Here is a 16,789-nt window from a genome sequence, read left to right as displayed (position 1 = left end):
AATTAATTTGATACATTTTATTTGGCCAATTATGAATATAGAAGGAAACTCCTACTTTTTTTACGTAAGACATTTTGACTTATCATTGCAGGAAGCGCACTGGTGTAACTAATCAAATTGCTGTTTATGTTCCATTACGTGTCACAGTTTCAGTAGTTTTGAGTTTTGGTAGCAGGGCCTATGTGTAAATGGATGAATTAATCAATGAGTGAATGAATAAACAAGCAACAAGTAGCCAGAGAAACTTCCATTGTATTTATAATTACACCATTTATAATTGGATCACACTAATTAGTTCTAATTACCAATCATCCTGAATGAATGAATAATTAATGACCGCATCTAATATTGTTTGACATAGATATTAATTTCTATTTTTCCAACATAACATAATGCAATTACAAACCTAACATGTGAGGCTGGTGTCATCATTTAAAACATAAATTTTAATTTTCTCTTTCTTGTCAGTCAGAATAATTTGTAACATCTGTGTGGATTTGCAGTGTCAAACCAGACACCTCCACATAAAAGCTGCATGTATAGGCCTATGCTGTGGCTTGCTCAATTCGAGCACTGTCTTTAGACCAGCAGACCCACCAGCTAACATTATCATCCACGCCATATGGCAAAAAAAAATTAAAAACTTAGTGCAAACATTTTTATTATTAACACAGTATAAATAGTGTCATCAACCTACATTATTTTACAAAACCTGAGCTTGAGGTAAAACAACAGAAGAGAGTAATTTATATGTCTGTTCCCAGCTTGTAATTCTCATAGCACTCTATAAATCAAGTGCAAAGTGATAAAATCTTTAATGCAGGAGCTCTGTGAGATATTTAACTGTATTCCTGAATTATGTACAACTATACAGAAATCTGTTCTCAAATTACCTTGTGGGTGAAATGGTATTTCACAGTTGTAATGCTCATAATAGTATTGAATTTTGCTGTGTTGGTCTATGCTTTATGTTGCTACAGTGTGTAGGAAAAAGGTCTAGGTAAATAAACTGTGTATATGCGAGAAATTAAGCAAAATGGATGTTCTGCCCAGGGTTATCTTTGTGTGAACGATGTTTCCTCAGATGAAAATAGTCAAGAAAGGTCCCCAACTTGGTGTGGAAGGGCAGTGGTCACTGGACCGCCATTGCTACTGGGTTTGTCTTTGCCCTTCATGAAGAAAGTTAGCAGCTCCCCTTTCCCTTTGACAAATATGGGCCCTCTTCGGATAAAACGGAAGCCATACTGCTTAAGGATGTCATAGCAGTCCTCCACCACCTGAGGGCAGAAAAAGAAAGTTTAGAAATAAGCATAAAATAAGAAACAGGGAGCAATAATAGGAGACATTCAAGTATGTTGCATGTCTGCTTTTGTGTGTGTGTGTGTGTGTGTGTGTGTGTGCGCGCGCGCATGACCTGGATGTTTCCCATCACTCCAGTGGACTCCATTCTGCTGGCGACATTGACTGTGTTGCCCCAGATGTCATAGTGAGGTTTACGAGCTCCAATCACTCCAGCCAGAACTCCTCCCTTATTCAGACCTGAAGGGGATCAGCATGGAAATATGAACATCCACATTTGCAACTGTGCACACAGACACACACACACACACACACACACACACACATACGCACGCACACACACAAAAACTGACCGATTCGGAGCATGAAGTTGTTGAAGGACTGTTTGTTGAGGTTGTTGAGGGTGACTTTCATTGCCAAGGCAAAGTCCGCCAGGGCAGAGATGTGCTGCCAGCGCTCAATCTGTGACTGGTCCTCTGGCTGTGGAACGACAGAATGTATCTCTCATGATGACCATCATCACCATTTACAGCACGAGTGGAGATGAAACTGTGTAGCAGCAGACTGTTATACTCGCAACAAGGTTTATTTGTAACTTAGAAGTGTCACACCTTGAGGTTGCTGTATCCATTGGTGTTGCTCTCTGGGGTGAGTCCTGATGCAGCCATGTAGGTGCTTCCTATCGTCTTGATCTTAGTGATGCAGCGGAACTCGTCCCTGTCGAGCAGCTGGTGCAGAAAGTGGACATCACTTTTCAAAACCTCTACAGTTTGTTCGCACCTTGCGCTGTTAAATGTCAATATATGCAACCAGCTGTAGAGATACTGGCAGAACTCACGCTGTCAAAGTCGGAGATTATCTCATTGAGAATCCTGAGACACTCAAGCCCTCCGTTGTTGATGCTCTCTTCAGTGTAGAAGTCAGAAAAGTTGGGGATGGAAGCGAACATCACACCTATTTCATCGTAGGACTGGCTGTACAGCTCCTATGAATAATGAATGAAGATGTTAGTTTTCTCTGATTTTATGTAGCTATTTTTTTTATTCATGAAGCTCATCATCACTGATTATTAGAATATATCAGAGATAATATGTAATTATGATATAAACCACAAGATGGCACTGATATGTAATGAATTGTATTGCAATGAGGCGCAGGTGTCACATATAGTACCATCATTACATATGTGGTGAAATTTAGTGTATGTTGTTGCTTAAGTTGCTTTTGATGAGTTAGTTCTGTTGCCCCTGGTGAAGTTGGAATGACTTTTAAACGGCATCATGCTGTTTGACATTCCTCCTCCTCCTTCTTGACATTCCTCACTCATATCATTTTCTTTTTCTATACTCACTGCCCCCAGATGTAAATGATACCGTAACTTAGGACACACTCGTATGTACCTCATCTCTCTTCTTAGAGCCCAGAAAGTGTTTGGCCACATGTTCAGGCAGCATGTTGGTGACCAGAGCTTCGTTCCAGCGTCTCATCTCAAACACTCTCTCCTTCTGGTCATGGACGCCAATCTTCCACAGGAACAGCTTCCTGGACTGACACTCCAGCTGCACACACACACGCACACACACACACACACACACACACACACACACACACACACACACACACAGTGCAGAAAATATTCAAGTAAGTTAGCGAGACAGTGAAGAGAAATATGTGCCATTACAAATTTTGAGAGTCGCTTTGTCCTGTTGGGAGGAATCTTTCTTGCGAAGGTGTAGAAGCTGTGGGTCAGCTAAGGGTGACACTGTGTGGGTGTACAGGGGAAAGTGACTCACATGGCGTCCGAAGAAGTAGAAGCCGATCATCATGATGATAATCATAATGGTCATGAGGTACTTTGATGGAACTGTAGATGTTCTAGAAACACAAAGACAGTGATACATAAAGGTCTTTGTGCTCATAGTTACACTGACCTTATATTGTATTTTATAAACACCCAAACCTAGTAGGATCAACATCTAACAGCTTATCACAATTTATTTATATATATTTTCAATAAAAGTAAAAAAAATCACTATTCATTGATCTGTTTTACCCATTTCTCACCTGTAGGAGGCGAACTGTATATAGTCATACAGGTCATAAATGTCCCGCCAGCTGTAGATGTTAACAGCTCCAGTTGCTGTCACAACCAGCACCATGAGGCCCAGTTTAATCAGATGGCTGACCTGTACCAACATGGCGGCTGCGATGAGTGACATCACAGCCATGAAGCTGTAGTGCTTTGGGTTTTCGACACAGCCTTGGTCACCAAATGACTCCAAGACAGGGCCAGAGGTGCTGTTAAAGACCCGGAGGGATGGTGGAGCACAACTTAGCTGCAACATGCAAAAATAAAAGGAGTGAGACGTTTTCAGTGGACAACTGGTAATGTGGCTTGGTTTCACTAGGTCGGACATCATTTCTGACATTTGTAGCAAGTTAGGAAAATAGGATTTATTGACCGAAAGATACAGAGGTGATGTTTTAACCCATTCCATTCAAGTGGACACTGTGCCATGAAAATTAAAATTTATAGTTCATTCGTCAATACATTTCTTAAATTCAGTGTGTGTAAACATGAAACTGGCAAAGTGACATTTAAAATATAATCTGTAGATTTAACATATGAAACTGTGTGATGAGGGTTATTTCACTACTCTAAATATATAAACTATATGTTGGGAAAACTGCTATGATAGCAACATTGGAATAGTAAACCAGCGTCAATTCTTTTCTTTTTTTTTTAGGCATTTTTGTTTTCAAAGTGTGACTGTCATAACATGACAGCAAGGACAGACACTTTGGCGTCCTGTGTTTCTGTCAGACCTTGAAGGCAGCAGTGTGTGTAACAGGCTTCTCCTGTGGGGCCGTGACAAATGAGCCAGCAGGCAGCGAAACAGACAACTAATGGACCCCACTGGGAACATGTAGTCAGACACATAAAAGTCACTGATAATTTGATGAGGACAAAGTGGAAACACACAAAATGGCAAGACACACACTAGGGTCGGGTAATTTGATAATTAACAGTATACAGTGATGGCTACATTTGATGTAAGAGATTTTTGCATGAATGTACTTCGATTTTTCAGATATTTATATCACTGCATTAGAAAAAAACATATATTTCCATCTAGTTATTTTGAGAATAAATTATTTCTCAATTGGATTTCCAGAACAGATGCTGTATCACAATATATTTTTTTTCTTTTGGGTTATAAACTTACATGCACCATGAGCAAGAATTTGTTATACCGCCCATTCCTAAAACACACACACACACGCACACACAGGCCCACGCACACGCATACACACACGCACACACACACAGTGTATCAGAATTTGGTAACATCTTTTAAAAGTACCATGTCAGCGATCACAGCCATGGTAAGAACAAATATTGCTGCCATGGCCCATGTGTTTCTTGCCCAGCGCGTGCGATCGATCCAAATTGAGAAAGACACCAACCTCTTGGAGAACATCTGTGACAAACAAAAATCAATGTCATCATCATCAAGCGTTGTGCACTCAGCAGGTCACAAACGCCCATGTGACAAATCAAATGAGTTTACATTCTCACACAGATCCTCTAAATACTGTATGTAACTATAAGTTGACATCAGTCTTCACAAATCTAGTCAGTACTGAGAGTAACTGCATTGTCAGAGTGTGTATGCACCTGCATTGAAAAGGGTTTGTGCAATTAGCAAATCTGAGACATTACACAATAAATTCTGCTCCCCATCACGACAACCATGAACACTTTTTTTTTTGATCTCTCACCCTGGGAAAGATGGCAGCCAGAGAGCACACTGTGAGGATTAGCAACAAAACCTCTCCTATTGCCAGAGTCACATAGTTCACACCCAACCTAGAACAAGAACACATATTTTCAGTCAACTTCTAACAAATAAACAATCACCAGCAAAACATATGACAAAGAATATGCCAACTGATAGTTAGTCTGGTTTCGAACATGGTCAAAGACACAATAGCTTCATATGTGAGTTTACAGATGGCAATGGGGAGAAGTCTGTGTGCATTAAGATTCCATATTATGAGTGCATTCATTTCACTGATTAAAAGTCATACATTCAAACTCACAGTGGGTCTATGAACACCTGCATTGCTGTGATGAAAAAGAGCACTATCATGCAGCAGCAGAAGGCCGCTCCACTTCGCCTCTCCTTCTCGGAGGAGTAATGCTCCTCCAACTTTCCATCCACAAAACACAACGACACAGGGTTGATCTGATGATCCTTCATTCTGTGAGAAACACAGGAGGTACAGCTGAGTAAATTTGTGTCCAGTTTTTTGTCATGTTAACTTTAACGTCCCCCTAATGCCGCTCCTCTTATTCCTTTTTTATTTCTCCTATCTTCTTACATTTGCTGAGTTTCTCTCTCCAGCAGCTCCTGCTGCAGTCGCCTGTTGATCACTTGCTCCTCAACCATTTTATTCCTCTGAGAATAAGGAAAGCAGAGATCAGACAAGGGAAAGATTTTCATGTGCACTCAAAGAACCTCTGTGCATTTATATACATGGGTATCAGTACGCTCTTATGAACCTGTGTCTGTGATGCAGACGTTTACTTTCAACATGATGATGATATAGACATTTATCATAGTTCACCTCCTGTTTAGACTCAGTGGGCGTGGACTGGGGTGAGGCCACATTCCCATTGGTTGCTGTAGTGTTGATCAAGTTGTTTGAATTTCTGTTAGTCAGTGTGCTGGGTTTCTAACGGAGGAGAAGCAGGAAAAACAGACCTTAGATCTGTGAACTATTAACCTCATGGCCTGAAAGAAACCAGTAAATATTTTTGAAAAAATAAAATGAGTACTGAAACCACTCACGTTTCCACTGAGCCCATTCGCCACCTCAGACACCAGAACCAAGTAAGTGTCGATGCCTTTCTCCAGCAGGTACTCGCACCTCTCTCCGCCATTCCCCGGCTCCAGTTCAAATTCTCCGTGCAGACTGTCCTTGGTGGTCTGGGAAATATGCACTCTCCTGCGTAGCACAGACGCCGTTTAAAATAAAATACAGACAAGAATGTGGCCGCTTGCCGCGAGAGTGTTGCTCTCTTACCCAGGAATCCCTCCAGACTCCATCTTATTGGCTACAGTGACGTCTGTGGACCAAACGTCAAACTGCCACCTCTTCTGGCCGAGCACTCCTCCCAGCACCGTGCCCGTGTGGACGCCCACGCGCATGTCCACGTCAGTTTTTGTCTTGTCTCGCACATACCTGGAACAGGAGGGAAAGCAGAAGATCAATGTGGCTAACTCCACATTTTTCTTCACTTTCTAAATTTGTAAAGGTCTGTCTTTCCTATAGAATCCCTGTGTCCTCTTCTTATTCCAAATGTATAACTTTATTCCTCCATAATTTTCTTGTGTAACCACATCTTCCTCTTGCAGTAATTATGAATTCCTGTTGTTATGCAAATAAATATTGTCAGCGGTTTGTGTTTTTTAAAGTCACTACTTACGAGATGGCTTCCACCATGGCAAGGCCCATCATTATGGAGCAGGCTGCGTGGTCCTCTCTGAAGTCAGGAAGACCACAGATACAATAGTAACAGTCGCCAAGAATCTTAATCCTCAGTTGGTGATGTTGCTGTAGAATAAGGCCAAACATGCAGATTCAAATTACAAATTACCACCAATACGATACTAGAACAACACAACATCAAAACAAAAAAAAAAGAGGACACATCAGTCATATATAACATGAACAGTGCTCCCGCCACAGATATAGTCCTGGGGCCGTATTACAGAAACTTCCTAACTTGCAGACCCTATTTTAGCTGTTTGGTAACCATGGTAATTAGGATTAGAACCTGATAGAGGAAGAAAGCGATTCAAAAGAATAGTTCCTACATCAATGCTCCTATGCTAACTTAAGATAGGAAAAGTATATTAGTCTACACAAGCTTCCCAACTTCCCAAAATCTTGAATAAACCCTCCTAACTTTAGGATAACTGTCACGCTTATCCCTATTTTTATCCCTACTTTTCCACCACTTAGCTAACTTGTTTAATCCATACTGCTCCTCTTTTATTGCTTTTACACAACCAATGAAATGTCAACATGCGGAGCTTAGTAACTGAGAGGCTTCTGACAGGCTCTAATGATGTGTCACGGTTTGATGACAAAGTGCCTATTAGTAGATACAGTCTGTCTTAGCCCACTCTCTCTCTTTTATCTCTGAGTTAGCATTGTTTCTACGGATTGACGTTGCCCACACTTCTAACTCATCTGTCTTTAGGTTTAAGTTACATCAGTGTTTTATTCCATTTTAAATGGGAAATCTAAACAATACCTCAGCGAGCTGAGATGTGAAAAATAGCGTCGGTTGCTAGGTAACAAACAATTGATCCTAACCTGAGATGAAATTAGATGAAGAAAGAAATGATAGGATTCCTAAAGTTAATTCACATTTGCTTCTGTAATACCAAACTGGGAAAACTCCTGTCGGATATGCTTCCTATCTTAACTTGAAACTTAAGATACGAAGTTTCTGTAATATGGCCCCGGATTGCTTTCATCAAATCTGACTCAGAATCTAAGTTGTTTCACGAGGGGAGGACAGAGAAGCACAGAAGAAAATGCAGCAACATGCAAACAGATACTCACTGCTGCCAGTTTATCAAAACGTGCAAACAGTTCATTGAGCAGCTTCACGAGCTCCTGGGCACTACAGGCTGAGGACAGCTGGGTGAAGCCCACAATGTCAGCAAACAGGATACTGCAGTGAAAGTGTAAATGTTGCAATGTAACACCCAACAAGTTACAAAAGCGGTCATCCTGTCATCAAAAAAAAAAAAAAAGAAAAGAAAATAGGGTGATTTTGTGAAGCTGACCTGACGTTTTCATGGCGGTACATGTACATAGTGTTGAACTGCTGCTGCTGGACTTCTTTCTGATTGGCCTCGTTCTTCATGCCCTGCAGCATCTCATCAGCGATGTGTTTGGGCAGGATAGACAGTAATAATTCCTCCTACATGGAGAGACAGTCAAGGGAAGTGTGAGTTTTGCCATGTTCAGTAGTGATAGGAAGAATAAACTGTCCCAGGTGGCTGCATAGCATGACTGAAGCAGTAAAGGCATCCTCAAGAGGTCCTGTCAATTGGCCAGATGTGTTGTGGTTGGCTGGTTCTATTTGTCTTCTATCTGTCTAGGACCCCCAATGAAAAGGCAGTTTGGGAATTCTACCTCCACTTTCTTTCTCTATCTCCTTCTGTCTCACCGTCCTCGTCTACATATCACCACTTCACCGCCTTTTCCACCCCTGCATAAACAACTCTCACAGGTCTGCTCCCTTTTAATTGTCACAGTGAGGATCATGGAAAGGACGAAGCGAGCGTGGAGGAAATACACAACAGTATAATATACAATACATTATCTTTGACTCTCCTGTGGCATGAGAAGAAATACATAATATCATAAACTGACTGTGAAAGGAAAACTGTATCATTGCCAGTTCATTTACAATGGGGTTGCACTAATATACAAGATTTATACATGAATAAAGCCCAAATTGTACCGTCACTCCTTCAACTCCTTATTTGAGAGACACAAAATGGTAGCCTATAGTCAATTAAGTTAATTAGCTTATAAACAGATGGACTATAAACAACACATAGTGAAAGAGCAGGGCAGCTGTAAAAGGAAGGAACAAATAGACAAGACACCACAATACAAAAGGAGATGAAACAGTAACCTGTTAGTAGAATGAGGATAATCTAACACAAAAGGAAGTTAAAAGTATTAAAGGGAGGATTAAATATACAATAAATAAGTAAAAACTGTATCTTTTAAAATGCTTTAAAATATCATATTCTATCTCCACACAGATTTGGTGAATGTTGTATTGGTTGTTACAGAAGTTAAGATGACTGCATTGTGTCAGGTCCCTGACGGTGTCTCTGCTGGTGAAAACAACCGTCTCTCTAATCAACCTATTAGTCCCGCGCTGAGCAAAACACTCCATAATTAGGCAGCACAGGGTGTTCTGCCTCACAGCTGTACTTGTGTGTTTGTGCATACTGTATGTGTGTGTGTGCCCAAAATACGAAAAATGTATTATCTCATTAAGCAAAAGATTAATGTGTGACTGTGTGTGTGCGTGTGCGTGTGTGTGTGTGTGTGTGTGTGTGTGTGTGTGTGTGTGCATGTGTGTGTGTGTGTGTGTGTGTGTGTGCGTGCCCCACTTACCTGCTGAGTACTCTGCTCCTCCAGGGTGAGTTTGACCTCTAGTGACTGGCGCGCTTCCAGAAAAGCTGTTCTGTACTTCCTGTCCGCCATGTAGTAGGACATCACACCCACTATGGCCGCACACAGGTACAGCATGTTGTTGGCCAAAAGCTGGGGAGGAAGAAAGGATGTGTGTTTGTGTGTGTATCTGGTCATTTGAGGTTTTACTGTCACTTTGTAACCACTGACTATGATGCTGTGTGGAAACAGATTCGTAATCTATTGAAACTTTTCAGCAGAGACTTTGTAGGTTGGAGCTGAATGAAGAAGCTGTTTGTGTATTAACCGCCTGAATATCTTCAGAAACAGATTTACAGAACTCTTTAGTGGAAAAAAAGACATTGTTTCTGACCCAGATGCCGCATTTTCCAGAAAGAAAACCAAGACAGGCTCAGTAATGATTGGAATGTCCTTTCAAAATAAAGGTATTAAAATGAATTCACATACAATCCATGTTTTCCATAGGAGTGAGAGATATAATGTAAAAGAAACAAAGTAAAACAAATGCAACACATAAGCAATTGCAACCTTGGCCTTCAACTACATTGCAAGTAAAAACTATTTTTTTCATATCAAATTTTTCAGATTTTTTGTGCTTTTCACATTTTACCTTGGGGCATCAAGGGTTATATGACCTACTGAATCTAGTGCCACAAAATGAAGACAAGACATTTGAAATAAGTAAAATGTAGCTACAAAATTATTACAGTATTTGTTTAAAGAAAATTTGTATCAAAGATACAGTGAGGTCATGGGGGCTTAGCCAACACATGTAGTTGTGTTATTCCTTAAAACAGTGGTTTCTAAGCTCTTTGGCTTCTAAAACCCTGTTAAAATATAACATTGTGCTTTTGACACTTTTCTGAGATGCCATATTTACCTGTCTCACCAGCATGGGCCCTTGCAGGTTGGCATCAAACCTTTGAGCAACAATCACCCCCAAAACCAGGGTGTGTATCCCAGAGGAGAGGGCAGTGAGCAGCAGGAGAGGCACCAGGTTCAGTGGCAGTGTCAGGAAGCTGGAGAAACTGAAGAAGGCCTGCCATCCCACTGAGTCACTGGCATGAGGGAAACGCTCGTTGTTCAGCCCCATGTAACATAAAACGTGGATTGTGATCATCAGCCACAGTACGTACGGTACCGCTCCGCGTAACACAGGTGAAGCAGGAAGCTTCTGCAACCAGCACAGCAGGTAGAGGACAATGTCCGCGGCCAGTCCCACAGCTGCGACCACCACCATCGCCAGTTTGTCCTCAGTGTACACCACCGCACACATGATGATGATGAAGCTGTTGAAAAGCGCGGCAAACATCGCCAGCACCAGCAGGTTCTCTTGTCTCTGGCGGCGGAAGTAGCTCTGGTAAAGTCTCTCCAGTGACTCGGGCGTGAAGGTGAGGCGCACTGCGCGCGGCAGGCAGCGGCAGCAGCTCGACCGGAGCACGGTCACCTCCCGCGTCCGACCCGGGTCACTGGGAGCCTGCAGTGAGTACTCCACAGAGTACTCTGCAGACTGCTCCGTGTCTGTTGTATGGACTCGGTTCAGAGACATGTTGATTTAATAAAAGTAATCCTCTTGATTCATGTAATACTGTGTTAGTATTCCTGAAGTGCACAGAATCCCAAAATACATGGAAAAATTGTCACGTGCCCCATCTTTGTGCTACTTTTGGAGATAATTACATGATCCAGCTCCATCTATATGAGTCAAAACATTTCAGTGCAGAAAATGATTCCTTTCATTCCAGGATGAAGAGCACATTTAGTTCTACCATATGTCCACCATGAAAAGTCTCTTACCTTTAGTGTTTATTACCATGTTCCTTCTTGTAATTATATTTAACTCCTTAAAATACATAAGATCAATAGAGCCTCTTGTCCCCAGGCGGTTTCATTAGAAAAACTTCTTGCAGCCTCTTCTTGCAGCCTAAGCCCTGTTTGCTGCCATGGCAGACCAGCAAACTCCTGAGCCTCAGGTGGATATCCATTCGCATGCAACATATCATCTCTTCACAGAGGGTTATAGGACTGTCTACAGGCAGACTGACACCACATTTTGGTGTGTAAATCCATATTTTAATACTAGTTAGTTCTCCACAACTTCACCTATTCAGAGATGCTCTTCTGTCTGATGTCAGTCTTTGCTTCTTTCTCCTCCCACACACAGCCCCCTCCCTTTTCTAAACATCAAGTCCTCTGTTACAGTTGCTAAGATGAAACCAAAGTAACTGCCAGGCTGTGATCATGTCTTGGGAAATGTGGCAAGTGAGGAAAAGGGATCATTAAAGCTACTCTACAAAAAGTCAACTAATTAACTATTTATTTTATGGCAATCAGTCCTATGGTTTCTCTGACAATAATAAGGTATTAATATGTCAGTGAATAAATAACACCATGTTAATAGTTGTCATACGTTTTAATCAACACTTGTAGCCACAATAATATATGTTTAGGACAGGTTTGATTTTTATGTAAGAGAAATCAGTAAATCTGAATCACATAATAGACTAAATTTAAACTAATTTAAATTGCAATATTGCTTCCATGTCAGTCTAGACCTGCACATCTCTCTACACACATACATACACATGCATATGCACACAAATTGTCTCATTTAGCTCTCAACATGTTTGGCTCTACAGTAAAGGCATGATTTTTTCTTGCAGTTACTTCTTGTACCCTTCAAACTTCAAACTAAGGAAAAGAGAATACACACTTTTTGACATGTGAATCTTGCACACCAAATGGCTCTTTATTGGAAGTAAACTAAATGACACCATGCATATTATTAGATAAGATGACTTACATACTGAGAAACAGACAAAATGTGCAGAAAATCTGGAAACCTTTTATTATATTTACATTTACTCATTTGGCAGACACTTTGAACCGAGGTGACTTACAAGTGGGGGACAACACTAACACTATTACATTCCTGAGACATGCAAGCGTTAGAGATACCCTTACATAAGGCAACAATCGTATAGCTTCTTAAAAAATGACATACATAAACATCACCTTTGAGACAAGAATGGCATCAATAATACTAGAGCGTTGACATCATTTTTAATTTAGTTTTTTGTTGCTGGTTTTTGTGCCTTGTGTTCAGGTTGTGACCAGCAGGAGAGATAACTCAGTCATCAGTCAGTCTCTGTGTGCCCTTGTTGTTGGTGGTGATTTTCCTATCATGCCACTCAGAGTACTTCCCAAAGCCAACAATATAGCCACCACAACTCCCACAGTCCCCAGTCTCCCCAGAGCTGCAGTGGCTAACGCCGCAGCCCCGAGCGCCCCGGCTCCAATAGGTGCTGCTGCTGCGGTGACTGTCTCCATGCCGATTCCTTTAATTAGCTCTGGCCCCGTGAGAAGGCCCCTTTGTAGATTCACCTGAGTGTGGAACGGGCTCTTTGGTGCACCCAAAACAAATGCCCCTACTGCAGCAAGAGTGATGGTTATAAGTTCTGATGTTGTTGGCAGAGTTGCAGTCAGTGCTACACCTCGTGTGGCCAGAACGACACCGACAGCAACTGAACCTAAAACTGTTAAAGTTGAATTTCTAGACCCGAATGCTTGTTTTGCTGCAACACTTGCAGCTCCCAGTGACACCCCTGCCGCTGTAGCTGCTCCCAACGTTCCCCCAATGCTGCTGCGGGCCCCCAGGGAAGAGCTCCATTGCAGAATAGCTCTCAAGGACACTGATGATATTATAGCAGCTCCCACAGCGACCTTTGCAGCCATCTCTGGCCCCAGCCCAACCATGGCCACTGTTCCCAGGCCAGCTCCTAACAGCCCTGCAGACAGAAATGCCACCCAAAGGACTGACTGCAGCATCAAAACCACCTCCGACCCTTCTCCTGCCTCACCTGCCACTAAACCGACTGAAAATCCCAGTATCCCCACGACAACAGAGTAGAAGAATATCCTCTCCAACAGTCTGCACCCAGTTTTAGATTTTGGTCTTTGTGTCATCCTCTCTGTCAGGGCCTTGCGTAGGGCACAAAGGACACTGATGGTCAATCCCATGATAAAGATTCCAATTAGGACACCCATCCTTCCGTATACAACGCTGGTGTACAGAGTGGTGAAGATGATTACCAGAGCTGTGGTCATGTCGTTAATATTAGAGTATGAGTAGACTACAAGGACAAGAACAGCTTGGGCTGTGATGTAGATCCACGGTGGAAGGACGCCCACCAACACTCCAGTAGTGACAGCACCCACGACGACAGAGGCCCCTGTTGTGGCCTCCGCTAACCACGGCAACCTCACTCCAACCTTGGTCAACAGCTTCATCACCACGGCAGCGAGGAGGAAACCACTTCCCAGAGAAAGGAGCGCTGAGGTGAACACGAGGCACGCCGTTACTACCCCGACACCTGTGGAACTGGCTCGACCAGCAGCCAGCGTTGCAGCATTCAGCAGGACGCCATCTTCAGTCAGCGTGGGCTCAACTGCAAATAATGCAGCTTCTCCAAAAGCAAAACCTGCTGCCGCACTTTTTAGGAGTGTCGGCGCCACACCAAAACCACCTGGGAGGGGTAAAGACATGGGACTTTAAGTTGAGTATGTTCTACTGTTTTCTTTATTAGAAAGTTGATTACAGGAAATGAATAGAGAGAGAGTGGGGTGAGCCTGTCAGGGACGCTGCAGTTCATGATCGTCACCTTAAATCCCAAGGCCTAAGCCACTGAAGCACCCCAGGAATACCAATTATTAACAAAAAAGTCTGCATTACATACCATGACATGGGGTTTGAAAGATGTTCAGGGGATGTCTACCAAAAGATGGTACTTAGTTGCATTATGGGAAACTAACTATTTTTATCAAAAACTTTCAATGTTTTCACTCTAATTATTTCATTTCCATATGCCTACCCTTTGTACATCACTTTGTAATCACAGATTTTGATGCTATATAAATAATAATAATTATTATACTGATTATTATGATTATTTTTAGGATATATATTTCCATTTTGTGCTTCTTTATATTTCTACTCTTCTACATTTCACATAGAAATATCATACTTTTTACTCCACTACATTTATCTGACAGCTATAGTTATTTTAACTATGAAGATTTATCAAACCAAACACATGATCAACTTATAAAATATGATACTAAATTATGGCTCAAACCACCCAGCAGTATATAAAGTACTTAAAATGAGCTGCATCTCCACCAGTTCTAGGACACTGCTGCTTTTATGTTAAAGCATTATAATAAACAGTTTATAAATATACAGTATTAAACTTCAAAAAGATGTCATTAAGGGTACTTTAAGTATATTTACATGATACCTCTGTGCTTTGATTAATGTGGAATGCATGATTTTTACTTATACTTTGGTAATGCTACTTTCACTTAAGAAAAGAATCTGAATACTTCCTCCATTACTTGTATGCATGTACTGTTCTGCATGTGTTGAACTGCTACTATCACTTTAAGAGGAATGTGATACCACTTGAACAGGACCATGCTGAAACTTAAAACCAGGAAGTCTGTCTGAACTACAGAAAGAACAACAAACATTTCAACAGACCGTCACGGTTTTATATATATATATATATATACATACATATATACCTGTGTCAGGGCACCTGACTCTCACTAAAACTGACTATTTATGCTTTGTCTGTAGCCTGATTAATTTTAAATATCACCACAGCAGCTCAGTGGCTGCAGGTTTCAGATCCTGATCAACAAATAACTCTGAGTCCTCTGTCCATCATATGGAAGCAGCTGCATTAAAGTCCCACATGCGTATTAAAAATCTAAAGCTTGGCTTTTCTTCTGGCTTTGTTTTGCAGTGTATTTCTGAAGTGATCTTACCCTGGCTTCTTTCTGTCATGGCTCCCTGTGGCATCGAGCTCATAAGCTCCACCTTTTCCTGTTTGATGTCACTTTTAGCCCAGGGCGGGAAGAACAAACCAGTGACCACATCAGAGTGTATCAGGGAATTGGTCTGACAGGACAGCCTATAAGATTGACCTATTCTGTCAAGTTATATATATACGTACATATGTATGTATATATACACACACAGCTCATCTCAAACCAAGTGAGAGGACAGAAGTTATCATCTTTGCAGGTTTTGTAGAGTTAGCAGCTCACATATCACAACATAAGTTTATCTATTGAGTTTTTTTTGTTTTTCTATTTTCATGAGATCAAAACTGAATTCATGTTGTCATGTCAGCTGGGTTAAACCATTTGCAGGAGCTACAATGACTGGACTTTTTCTAGTCCTAGTGCGCCTCCTACTGGATGTGTTTATTTTGTTGCTGTACTCTTGTCTCTTTCTCACAACCATTCAGATTTGTCTTGTGACCTCTAGGAGGGGCCCGACCCCTTGGATTAGGAATGCATGGATCGTGAAGAATTTGTAATTTACTGAGGAAGATTTTGACTTTTGAACCCTTTCCATCCTGTTAACTTTTATTATTGTTCACATTTTCCAAACCATTTCTTTCTGACAGGAGAATAGTGGCATTGATGTGTTCTGGTGCCTTGGTGCTCTTCAGTCATCTTAAAGACATGCCCTACCGCTACCAGACTTCCCTCAGCAAAGTCAATTACACCCCTGGCAGCTACCTGTGTAGGGTTAGGTTACCTGTGTGCTGCACTCAGTTGCTTCACTTTCACAACAGTGTTGGTCCACTGAATACACATGAAATGTCTGGTCACTTTTGCGTTTGAATCAAAGACATGAATATAGCAGGAGAGTCACCCACTTCGTCCTTCTGTTTTCTGTCTACTCTTCCTCAGATCTCTGATGTCTTCACTAACAAGACCATGATGCTGAAAGACTCCTCTGACTTTGTGGTGTGAGTGAACCCCACAGGTGTGGTCATGTGGCATGTCTCTGCACCTGCCAAACTGAACCTCCGCCAGTCCTACAAAGGTAGCAAACTCCAGAAATACGTCTGAACTTCATCTGATAATCCATCAAATTTTCTTCTGGCACTCAAAGGACTTATTTCTGTGACCCTTCTCCAAAATTCTGCACTTGCAATATTAATATGGAGCAAGTCAAAGGGTCCAAAAGAAAGCACTTCACACTAGTCAAAAGTGGTGATTGGGACACCTCAAGTGTTTCTGTACATTAGAATGAGAGATGCTGAAGGAGGCTGAAATTAGTTATAGGTCAGTGCTACAACTCAGACGTCTCCTATTGGTGCTGCTGAGGAAGCAGGATAGTCTGCATGTCAACATGTTCCACAAAAGGCTC

General features: G+C 41.6%; 2 protein-coding genes across 2 annotated transcripts; both read right to left on the bottom strand.

Annotated features, from left to right (window-relative positions):
• Positions 1 to 1,094: 1,094 nt before the first annotated feature.
• LOC111236629 (adenylate cyclase type 3-like) lies at positions 1,095 to 11,110 on the bottom strand. The gene is made up of 20 exons (XM_022765445.1): positions 10,442 to 11,110; positions 9,523 to 9,672; positions 8,169 to 8,305; positions 7,942 to 8,053; positions 6,794 to 6,921; positions 6,391 to 6,549; positions 6,156 to 6,312; positions 5,932 to 6,039; positions 5,686 to 5,762; positions 5,404 to 5,565; positions 5,083 to 5,170; positions 4,665 to 4,781; positions 3,364 to 3,635; positions 3,093 to 3,174; positions 2,700 to 2,858; positions 2,138 to 2,284; positions 1,911 to 2,027; positions 1,653 to 1,779; positions 1,415 to 1,539; positions 1,095 to 1,277 (listed from the first exon to the last, which is right to left on the bottom strand). Exons 1-20 carry the CDS (start codon positions 11,108 to 11,110, stop codon positions 1,095 to 1,097), a joined length of 3,276 nt encoding a protein of 1,091 aa, XP_022621166.1.
• A 1,020-nt stretch (positions 11,111 to 12,130) lies between these two features.
• On the bottom strand, positions 12,131 to 15,422 carry LOC111240459. The gene is made up of 2 exons (XM_022770481.1): positions 15,391 to 15,422; positions 12,131 to 14,087 (listed from the first exon to the last, which is right to left on the bottom strand). Exons 1-2 carry the CDS (start codon positions 15,407 to 15,409, stop codon positions 12,703 to 12,705), a joined length of 1,404 nt encoding a protein of 467 aa, XP_022626202.1. The 5' UTR covers positions 15,410 to 15,422; the 3' UTR covers positions 12,131 to 12,702.
• Between the last annotated feature and the right edge of the window lie 1,367 nt (positions 15,423 to 16,789).

The sequence above is a fragment of the Seriola dumerili genome, unplaced genomic scaffold (assembly GCF_002260705.1).
Source record: "Seriola dumerili isolate Sdu_G_001 unplaced genomic scaffold, Sdu_1.0 BDQW01000025.1, whole genome shotgun sequence".
Classification (NCBI taxonomy): Eukaryota; Metazoa; Chordata; class Actinopteri; order Carangiformes; family Carangidae; genus Seriola; species Seriola dumerili.
Note: the sequence above shows the minus strand (reverse complement) of the source record. Positions and strands in the feature narration are given on the sequence as shown.